This window comes from Arachis ipaensis, chromosome B03, assembly GCF_000816755.2.
Source record: "Arachis ipaensis cultivar K30076 chromosome B03, Araip1.1, whole genome shotgun sequence".
Taxonomy (NCBI): Eukaryota; Viridiplantae; Streptophyta; class Magnoliopsida; order Fabales; family Fabaceae; genus Arachis; species Arachis ipaensis.
The window spans coordinates 119,875,885-119,887,217 of NC_029787.2; the positions used below are offsets into that span (position 1 = coordinate 119,875,885).

General features: G+C 33.9%; 3 protein-coding genes across 4 annotated transcripts in view; 1 reads left to right on the forward strand and 2 right to left on the reverse strand.

The window, feature by feature from the left end:
* On the reverse strand, positions 137-3,811 carry LOC107634639 (phosphatidylinositol N-acetylglucosaminyltransferase subunit A-like). The gene is made up of 8 exons (XM_016338060.2): positions 3,591-3,811; positions 2,430-3,002; positions 1,693-1,847; positions 1,284-1,374; positions 1,032-1,148; positions 845-948; positions 485-575; positions 137-389 (listed from the first exon to the last, which is right to left on the reverse strand). The coding sequence occupies exons 1-8, from the start codon at positions 3,708-3,710 to the stop codon at positions 297-299; spliced, it is 1,344 nt and encodes a 447-aa protein (XP_016193546.1). The 5' UTR covers positions 3,711-3,811; the 3' UTR covers positions 137-296.
* Positions 4,131-6,270, forward strand: LOC107631006 (epoxide hydrolase A). The gene is made up of 5 exons (XM_016334311.2): positions 4,131-4,376; positions 4,478-4,683; positions 5,173-5,340; positions 5,436-5,671; positions 5,793-6,270. Exons 1-5 carry the CDS (start codon positions 4,307-4,309, stop codon positions 6,040-6,042), a joined length of 930 nt encoding a protein of 309 aa, XP_016189797.1. The 5' UTR covers positions 4,131-4,306; the 3' UTR covers positions 6,043-6,270.
* The window catches only part of LOC107631005 (cytochrome P450 71A25-like), a 5,038-nt gene continuing 1,561 nt past the window's right edge, over positions 7,857-11,333 (reverse strand). Inside the window, exons 2-4 of one of the 2 annotated variants that reach the window (XM_021119458.1) lie at positions 10,491-10,945; positions 10,401-10,457; positions 7,857-8,723 (exon numbers count right to left, since the gene is read on the reverse strand). In XM_021119458.1, coding sequence (XP_020975117.1) covers positions 8,118-8,723; positions 10,401-10,457; positions 10,491-10,945 — 1,118 coding nt within the window. In that variant the 3' untranslated portion in view covers positions 7,857-8,117. Of the gene's footprint in view, positions 8,724-10,400; positions 10,946-11,333 lie in introns of both variants that reach the window. The other variant, XM_016334309.2, reaches the window with a different exon arrangement.

Below are 11,333 nucleotides of genomic sequence, written 5' to 3' on the forward strand. Positions count from 1 at the left end.
ATGAATCTCTTTTTAATCTTCTTTTATTTTAAGAATATTAAAAGTTTCTCAAATTTGTTAACAATGAAGGCCACTGATGAGCAATAAGGCAATAACAAAATCTCTTTCTACACGAAATAGTTTGCTTTGATGAAAGTTTGTAGCCAAAAAAATTGATTACTCCATTGATGTTTCCAATTCCAATAACCGTTCTAAGTTGCTAACATTTTTTCCTTTAACTATTCTTCTGATAGCTGAATTCAGATTAGTCAACAAACAAAAGCTAAAGGATTCAACAAAATGATGTACCACGCTCCTCATAATCTGTCATTTTCTTTTTTCCCGCAAGATCTATCCATCATATTTGTATGGAAAATAACATCTGGAACCACCTCAATATTATCTGCTGGCTAATAATGATAAAAAAAAAAAACATAAAAAGGTAAAGCAAAAAATAAATTGAATAAGGAGTATATGTTTGACATAGCAAATAACACTAGCCTACCTGCCATAGTTCTAGCAGATGCCATAGCAAAAAACTCAAGATCATAACCAAGCAAAAGAGCTTCCCTGCCCATGCTCCACATGAGAGGTGTCTAAAACAATACAGACAATCAACATTCAGCAGTCACTTGAAGTAACATTTGTGTCTTTAAGCTCCAAATTAATAAAGCAGAAAATCTATTAATGATGATGATATTCAAATGAAGATTCCAAAATACCTTGATTTAGTATAGCTAACTTATGTTACAAGCAAATGAAAGAATTTTGTGCTCAAGTGATGATTAGGAAAATCACAACATTAAACTGAATGGTTAAGGGAGTTCCTTTTACAACTATGTTGCAATCCTGTGAAATTGTGTACCTTGAGAGATGCTCTAGGAGATCTTGATGGGGGCATTTTAAGGCACGACTGTATACAATTTCAGTCCTTCTCGCAACGTCGTGCCAGTTGTAGAGTTCCTTCATCTACAAGGGAAAAAAAAGAGTTACTAGTTTCTCACTGAAAGCATTAGACGAAGGCTGCTTAAAATTTTGAACTTCCATCTTACTCGATTGTGCATGACTTGCGGATCAATTTTTGGCAGCATAATTATCGCCTTTTGGATTGCACGCACCATATCAGTGGGATTAGGTTCTGCCAAAACAATCATGTCATCTGGTAATACCTATATGAATCAACATTAACCTTCAAATTACATGATGGAATTGCAAAGTTGTTGAATTGGTCTAAAAAAATAAAAAATAGAAGATAAGAAAACTTAACGCCAAACAGGTATAGAAAGAATATTTATGATACCAACCTCAGGAACACCTCCCACACGTGTGCTAACTGTTAACAATCCACAACTAGCAGCCTCCAATATCGCGATACAAAAAGCTTCGGTTAAGGAACTGTGTTCAGCAGAATTTCAAACACAGAAAACATAGCAGCCACTTAATATGATTCAAAACTGAGTTAGTAACTTAATATATAAAAGATTCAACCTCTTAAAATGACTCAATTGAACCCTTTGCTTTTAGGCAAAAATTTATGGAAGATTTTATTTTATTTTTTTTACGTCCTGTCAAATAAAGTGAATGTTGTGCAGTTAAGTACCAACAACAGCTAACATACATTTAGAAAAATATGACCAGTCATTACAACTTAAGACAGAACTATAACTTCATCAACTGAAGAACTTAAGGAAAATGGAATTTAGGAAGCTATACCTGTTTAAGAAGATATGCCCAGATATTAGAACAGAACGGACTTCCGTATGTGGTACAGCTCCCAACATTTCAATTCGATCTTGAAGAGAATGATGTTCTCTCATCTCTTCCAATAGCACACGCTTAGGTCCATCACCTCCAATAATGAAACGAACCTTCAAATGCATATATAAGTTAGGCCGTTGAAAGTCTACAACCAACTACAAATCTATAATTTCTAACTCACTGCAGCACCTGAATATATTGCTGATACATTATTTATACAGCCTCTGAATATGGAACCAATAAAACAGTAACGCTAATAGATGCCGAATCATCAATAATCACTTCAATCACTGGTGTAAACACAATGTCAGAAGGATAAAAAAATGGTGTCTTGTCAAGTCTCTGGAAGAGGGAATTTTTTTTTCTTCTTAACACTAAAGATTGTAAGAATATACTAGAAAAAAAATTACTTTTTAGCATCAATATCTATACTCTTAGAATTTATTTCAGAAATATTGAAAACATATGCTCTCTCTAATGTTGATGCTATTTGTTTGTAAAAATCAGGAGAAGAAAAATGAGCAACTATTACATCACAGGAAGCACCAAAAGGAAAAAGTAACAACCCTGTCAAAGAAGGGGGCCTTAGCTAAATAGTGGCATCAACTCCATATTAGACATAACTCTTAATCCGAATTTCCTAAACTGAGTTCTGCAAGACAGACAAATAAACAGTCTTTTTATCAACTCACATTAGGACATAGCCGGCACAGTTCTGGAATGACTTCAACAAGCAAATCCGCACCCTTCCGGTAAACTAATCGACTGATAACAACAATAACAACCTCTGATCTGCTGGGAGGTTCAAATGCTGGTTTGAACATTTCGGTGTCAACAGCATTGGGTATTACGAAAACCTTATCTGCTGACAAACCTGACCTCAAGACAGTGTTCTCCTTGCTTGTGTGGGAAACACATATAGCTTGACTCACATCTGCCAAGGTAAACTGCAACACCTTGTTCATGTGGATGCTTCCGGCATCACTAAAACCATTCAGCGAATGATCCGTAAACACAACCTTGTATCCCATGATTCTCGAATTCAGAAGGGCGTGATGAGAAAGTGTTGAAAAAGTTTGATGTCCATGAACTATAGTAATTCTCTCCCGAATAAGAATTGTTCTTATAATTGGCAGCATCCCTAACAAGGTGGGAAATGTACTTTGATTAAAGAATGGTTTCCATGGAATGTAATAGACTTTTAGACCACCAGTCATATATCTAACCCCAGAGCGGTTTCCATAGGCATGAGTTACAACCACCACCTGAATATTCATATACATGTTTTTCAGTTCAAAATATATGAAATTACACACAGAACAATCATTTCTCAGATAGGAGAGTATGTGAAACTCTTGCATGCTCTTGGAAAAAACAATTACAATCATTCATTTCATTCAAAATAATTAGAAGTTATATGAAAAATCAAGAATGGTGACTGATTACTCAATCTTCATGCGAAAATGATAGTTGATGAGAATCGTCGGATGATCATATTCACTCAACTGTTATAATAGCTTTTCAATATCTAAATGATCAGTTCCACATGAAACACCGCCACCAAGAATGATCTAATTGCTTTCGAAAACGCACATTAAATATCCTTGAAAATAATACAAGTATTTCTATCCTACTATATTCTAAGTGTTTTGCACGAGCAACAATAAGTGTATTTATTTTGCATGGTAGGCTAGCCAACTCCCACCTCCAACATTATTAAATTAGGCGTTCGTGCATACATCGGCAAGTGTCACTCAAGCATTTCTATATGAAAATCTATGCAAACGCTACCCTAAGTATAAATTGAAAGAAGTAAAGATAACATTTTTGATATAAAGGTGTAACTGGACGACCTTGTGGCCTAACTCGAGCAAGCATTGTGAGAGGTAGTAAACGTGATTCTCGACTCCACCAACGTTGGGATAGAAAAAATCCGACACCATCATGATTCGATGCCTTTGATGATCACCCATCTCAAGATTTAAGATACCACAGGAGCTGCACCACAGAAGCACGAAAAATGAAACCAAAAACGAAATGGTGAAAGAGCAGAATGGTGAATTAAATGATAAGAGGGTCAAGCCGCGAAGAAATGAAAGTGAACGGTGTACAGTCTACTACTACTACTACTGACAGTGACACGTGTCAGAATCAGCAGCAGAGAGTGAGAGAGGCAAACACGGACGCGTAACACACTGTAGTCTCTCTCCGCGTCAATCCACTCCGCATTAATATTTGGTTTACATATTGAGAGAGAGAGAGAGAACGTTGTTTAGCACTCAGATCAGAATATATAAAAATGAAATATGATGTATCAATTGATTTTATTGTATTATCCTAATAATTCATTAAATTAAATATAATGCCTAATGCAGTAATGCTGTTGAAGCCGGAATAAAAATTTCAAAATTAACACAAAAATAAAAACTTTATAGTAACGATCAAGAGAGTCAGTGATTGATTAGAATAAGAGGTGTTACGTTTCCAAGTAGAGTGTAGCGTTGACCGTTGAATTAAGCTGACTTGTTAAGAAACGAACAGAGCAGAAGAGAGAGTGTGAGCCAAAGTCATGGATGAAATCCAGCAAAAGTTCATCAAAGTTGACGGTCTCAACCTCCACATCGCTGAAATCGGAACAGGTCATAATCCACTGTGCTCACATGCATTCCGTTTTCTTATGCTTCTGATTTCTTAACCCCTTCCCCTTCTTCAAACTCTCTCCCTGGTTTCTTATTTTCAGGTCAAAACGTCGTCGTATTCCTACACGGGTTCCCTGAGATATGGTACTCGTGGCGCCACCAGATGATTGCCCTCGCCAATGCGGGTTTCAGAGCCATCGCCCCCGATTTCAGAGGCTACGGTCTCTCCGATCCCTCGCCAAACGCCACCTTCTCTCATCTTCTCACTGACCTCCTTGCAATTCTTGATTCTCTTGCTATTCCCAAGGTACACCATTTTCTCTCCTGCTTTTTTAAGTTTCATATATATAATGCATCATGATCTTAGTGCAAAGAACACTTTTCTTGATGAATATCGCAATGGAAACTTGCATAACTGAATTTTGACATTTACTTGAAGTTGAAATAACACCATTGGACTTCGATTGGAGTGTTTATCCCACTATGAAGTATGAAAGTGTAACATTTCCCTATTATATAATAACTAGGGCCTGTCAAAGCCGCAATTTTATTGGTTATTTTTCATATAACACAATAAATACAATAGAATATAGCTCTTAAGCAAATCAATGATTCACAGTCTCAAATGTGATGTTGATCTTTGATGCCTTCACTGGCTCACTCTGTTCTATTGCAATGTTATTTGCCACATAGAAGGAATAAGCTTTAATTTAATACCCTAGCTGATTTGACCATATGCTTAATTAATCTGTTGCCTAATTGATTCAACTCCTCAATCTCAATGTACCTATATAAGGTTTTTCTTGTTGGGAAAGATTTTGGAGGCCGTCCTGCATATTTGTTTTCCATTTTACACCCCGAAAGGGTACTGGGAGTTATCACATTGGGAGTTCCTTATGTTCCACCAGGCCCCTTACATTTCTCTAAGCTCCTTCCTGAAGGTTTCTACATTTTGAGATGGCAGGTAACCTCGAATTCCTTTGATTCTCATCCATAATTGCAGTCTTGCCAATGAAATAATAATAATAGTAATCATGCCTTTGTTTCTGCCTATATCAGGAACCAGGGAGGGCTGAGGCCGATTTCGGACGCTTTGATGCAAAGACTGTTGTGCGGAAGATTTACACCCTCTTTTCAAGAAGTGAAATACCAATAGCTCAAGAAAACCAGGAGATCTTGGATTTGGTTGATTCATCTACTCCTCTTCCCCCTTGGTTCACAGAGGAAGATCTTGCAACATATGGGGCCTTGTATGAGAAATCTGGATTCCAAACTGCGTTGAAGGTTCCATATAGGTGCTGCTATTATTAACCTTCATTGCTTTTTTATTTCTTTTTATTTTAGTTTTGTTCAATGAAATAGCCTATCAGATTGAGTTCTTATTCATTGTGGATTTGTTTGCATTTTGTGTCGTAGGTCCCTTGGTGAAAAAATTAACTTGCCATCAGAAGCTATAGTCAAAGTTCCAGCACTTCTGATAATGGGTGGGAAGGACTATACTCTGAAGTTTCCGGGCATTGAGGATTCGACAAAGGCTGAAAAGGCGAAAAAGCTTGTTCCGAATCAGGAGATAACATTCATCCCTGAGGGGACACATTTTGTTCAAGAACAATTCCCTGCACAAGTCAATCAGCTTATCCTTGCTTTCCTTGCCAAGCACACTTGATCTTGGGAAGTTAGTCATGAATGGTGTATGAAGAGTTTAATCTTCAAAATAATTTCAGGGCATCCTCAAAAATATTGGCATAACAATCGTGGCCCTTGTTAATGCATTAGTATTTAAAGAAAGACTTCTTGTTCAATAATATGGCTCTATAAATATTAGTACAAGTTCAAAAACTATACCCCGTGTAAAGTATTGTGATTTGGCTAATTAGAGTATCACTTTAGTTAACATTTGAATTAAATTTGATGAATTCAAAAATAATATTTTTTTATATCTTTTCATTGATTTAAAGCTATGAACATACTGCTTTGTAACAATCCTAAAGCTTACTTGTAGGTTATCAAATCAGTTTGAGCAAATCCAATTTCAAATAAGACGGCGCTAGTTGGTATAGTGAGTGTCTCATAAAATGAGTGCAACAACATTTCCTTGATAAGAAAAAATAAGAAAATAATTTCATTTAACATTGTACTATTCTCACTTTAAAATATCAATCAATTTAAAAATTTGATACATTCATAATTTAATATATTAAAATTTGCAATTAAAAACATTGAATTATCAATACATTAAGCATACTACTTGTGATAGATGTTCTAGAAGAGAGGAAGTATATAACTTCATTCTCATTTTGTGAAATTTTTAGAAGACTTGAAGTAATTATGTAATATTCGACAGTAAGTAATATGCACAAAGAAACACAAATATGAACGAAAAATAAAATCCTCTATTTCTCCACCAAACTTTTGAGTGACCCGTGCGGGAACAAACCTACTTGGTGGAGGAGGTTTCCGAGTATGAGTAGTTCTAGAGGTGAAGGAGGTGAATTTTTATTTATGGGTTTGGAATACTGCCATTTCATGATGAGTAGGATAATAAACAAAGATGGTAACATAACGATGGTGAACAGATCCACAGTGGCAAAAATAGAGAGTATTCAAGTGGTGGCAAAAACAGAAAATACTCAAATTTTTAGGAACCGCCAGAAGGTTTCTAAGCTGTTATAGAGGGTGAGAAAGAATGCTACATGTTTTATTTCAAGAAGCTGTTGATGAGATCGTTTGTAACTCATATAAAGATTACATTACATGTATTTTTGTGAAGTGAAATAATATCACGGATATTTTATAGACCATGTAGTTAGTTTATTCTTCATTTATCAACGTGTATATTAATTAATCTTTTTAAGTTTAGGTTCACAACTCATAAGATATAGTTACAATTAGAGAACAGTAAAATTTATTTTTTTATTAATACTTTTAATTATTATTTTAATTTTTTTTTAAATTATACCCCGTGTAAAGTATTGTGATTTAGTTAATTAGAATATTATTTTGGTTAACATTTGAATTAAATTCGATGAATTCAAAAATAATATTTTTTATATTTTTTATTGATTTATAGCTATGAACATATTGCTTTGTGATAACCCTGCACCTTATTTATAGATTATCAATTCAGTTTGAGCAAATCCAATTTCAAATAAGACTACGCTAGTTATTACAGTGAACGCAACAAATATTTATATTTTTTTAATAAAAAAATAAAAAAATAATTTCATTAAACATTGTATATTACTGATCTCACCTTAAAATATCAGTCAATTTAAAAATTTGATATATTCATAATTTAATATATTAAAAATTTGTAATTAAATACATTGAAGTATCATTACATTAAGCATACTACTTGTGATAGATGTTCTAGAAGAGAGGAAGTATATAACTTCATTCTCATCTTGTGAAATTTTGAGAAGACTTAAAGTAATTCTGTAATATTCTGCAGTAAGTAATATGCACAAAGAAACACAAATATGAACGAAAAATAAAATCCTCTATTATGACTTATCATTCCCTCTTACAGTAGATACAGAAGTTCTTATATAGACAATCTCATACCAAGCTACACAATTTACACACTCAATATTCTAAATCCAACTTACCACTAACAGAATTATAATTACCACTTTATTCATTATCACTTACTGACTTTTTTGTAACTTATCTTTATCATTTACACATTTTTGCCCAAGATTTTCTTTCTCTCTTGTCATAACTTACTGAATTCAATTCAATTCATTCATAATAAGGGGTTGCTATAGCCAAGAGAGGTGATTTCAAATGCAGGGCTAGTCCACAAGTTTCAGACATGTCCACTTCCTTAGAAGCAGCAGGCGAATCCCAATCAAAGTGATGAACAAGGGTAGCCAGCACAATCTCATCAACAGCAGTGGCAAACTGCACCCCAGGGCACCCTCTCCTCCCTGCACCAAAAGGAATAAACTGAAAATCACACCCTTTGAAATCCACCGAACTGTTTAAGAACCTCTCTGGCTTGAACTCAAGTGGCTGGTCCCAACACTTTGGGTCCGTTGCAACGGCCCATGCATTCACCAACACCTGTGTTCCAGCTTCAATGTCATACCCATTCAGCTTGACGCCTTTGGTGGATTCTCTAGGAACTAGAATTGGAATTGGAGGGTGCAACCGAAGTGTTTCTTTGATCACAGCTTTCACGTAGTTCATGTGAACTAAATCCTGTTCAGTTATGTTACTTCTGTTTCCAACAACAGTTCTCACTTCATCTTGAAGTTTGTGCATAACCGCCGGCCGTTTTAACAGTTCCGCCATTGCCCATTCTAGCACAGTGTACGTAGTGTCCGTACCTGCCGCAAACATGTCCTGCATAAATAATTCACATTAAATATGTATTAATAATTTAAAATTTTACTTAATCAAAGTTTATAATAATTAGCAATTATATTAACAAGTTTCAACAAAATTGAAGTCAAAATTAATTAAGTTTGACCGCCGTATTTAATATGCAGACCATTAAAAATTAGAAAAAAAAATCTTAAATAACCCTTCACAATTACTTCGAAAAATAAAAAAGTTCTAAACAAAAAAAACATCATTTTCGGCTTCTAATCTTTATTTTTATGGGATTGATTAATTTCTATATCAATATTTTTTTTGACATAAAAACTAATTAGTCCCATAAAAATAAAAATAAAAAATAAAAAAATATTTTTTTTGTTTTAATTGTCAAAGTGGAATTGGGTATCCACTCTTAAAATAAAATGATCTTCGTAAAAAGTGAGTGCTATTTATAATAGTAGGCATAAAATCAAATATTTTCGACAAATGAAGAAAAGAAAAGGGTTAAAAGAAGAAAACATAATCCTTGATTTACTGTTGAATACTTGAAAGCTTCTAGGGTGGTTGAAGTATTTTTAAGGTCCTTAAAAAACCAGGATATATTACAGAATTGTGAAAAATTTAGGAATCAGTTTGTAAATATGCCAATTTAGCATCAGCCTCCATTATTGTTGATGTGGACCCAAATACTGAAATATAACTGGAAAGGAAAACGTGCTTAATGGAGTCCTAGAAGAATATATTGATGCCGACAAACTATACATGTGCTTCTCATCCACTCATATATGCATTTGAATTTTATTGATGCCGATCCAAATGGATTCTCTCCATTTTTTTTCACTTAAAAGAATAAAGTGTGATCTCTCACCTTTAATTTTATAAGTGAAACCAAATATAAATAAAAAAAATAATGAATAATTAGATTAAACACTTGACACTGTAAATTTTTTTTTTTTCATACTGAAAAAATTCCACTCTCGATGCCAACCAGCATATTGCTGGTTAACTGTACTAACTTTGGCACTATCTATCGGAGACAACTCTTTCTAAAACAAAAAAGTCGATTTAAAAAAAAAAAGTCTGATAATCACCTTCTCTCTCATCCTAGAAGAATTCTTTTTTTTTTCCACAAAAACCACTACTTTAAGAGGAGGGTCACGGGTCGCACAGACGCACACTAGTAAGATACTTACAACAAAAAAAACAAACCTGTACTATATAATTATTAAGAGTAAATAACTAAATACATTTTTCGGTCCCTATCTTTTTTTTTTTTAATTGACAAGTTGCTCCCTAATTTTTAAAAAATGACAAATTAGTTCTTGTCTATTTCTTTCATTAGATACGTCGATTTTCTGAGTCCAATAGACAGAGATTAATGTGTCTAACGGAAGAAATAGATAAGGATCGATTTATCTAACGAAAGAGTTGTGTCTCACGAAAAGAATAGACAGAAGCTGATTTATCATTTTTTAAACGTTGAAGAACGATTTGTCAATTTTTAAAAAAGACAGAAACCAAAAAAGATATTTACTCTATAATTAACAAAATATAAGAGTATGATAATTAACAGGATATATAATAACTATTCTTCATTTTGTAAAATAAATCTCAGTATCATTATTGTGAAAAATAATTTACTAGAGAATAAGATAGCAATTGCCTAAATGTTAATATATATCAAACTCAAATATTTCTTACCAGGAGTATTGCCTTCATTGTTATTGTGTCAAACTCGAATCCAACAGCGCTACTGGTCTTGACAGAAAGCAAAACATCCACAAAATCATCAACATTATCAGTAAGTCCCTCTTGTTCTTTCCTTTTCCAAGAACTAACATGCTCCGCAATCACTTGATCCAAAAACTCATCGAGACGCTTGGCCACTCTTGATGCTCTTTTATAAGAACCATCAACCTTGTTCAACCAACTAAGCCATGGAATATAATCCCCTATTGATATTGTACCCAACAACTCTCCAAACTCCAACAACAGCTCCTGAAACTTGTTGCACCCTTCTCCTCCTCCACGGTATCTCCTCCCTAGAGCAATTCTACACACTATGTCATTTGTAACACCGGAGAATATCTCAGACAAGTTTAACGGCACAGAAGAAGAAGCAAACTCTTTGATGGTTTCAACCATTCTTGCAGCTTCTTCTTCCCTAACACGACTGTACGATTGAACCCTTTTGTTGCTCAGAAGGTGCAACACGGCTAGGCTCCTCATCTGCCTCCAGTATTCACCTGCGTTACATAAAATACAAGAATAAGATCTTTTAGAGGGTAATCATTTTTAAAAAAATAGATACGAGGAGTGTTAGGAGGCCAGCAACTTTTGTGTTTTGTAATCATCAAGTGGCCATTAATAATCTTTTTAATGGTGTGAGATTACATCAAATGGTGAGAGATTGCTCACTTTTCTTTTGATAGTTAAGTGCTGACCACAAAACATAAAAATTACTGTCACTCTATACTTTTCCAATAGATATATATAAAAATTAGTCACTAAATATATATATTTGTGTTATTTTGTATAACTTTAATGTATACTTTATATTTATACCGGTAACTAATATTCTAACTAAAAAATTTTGAATTCAAATTTTTGAAATAATAAAAATGTATATTTATA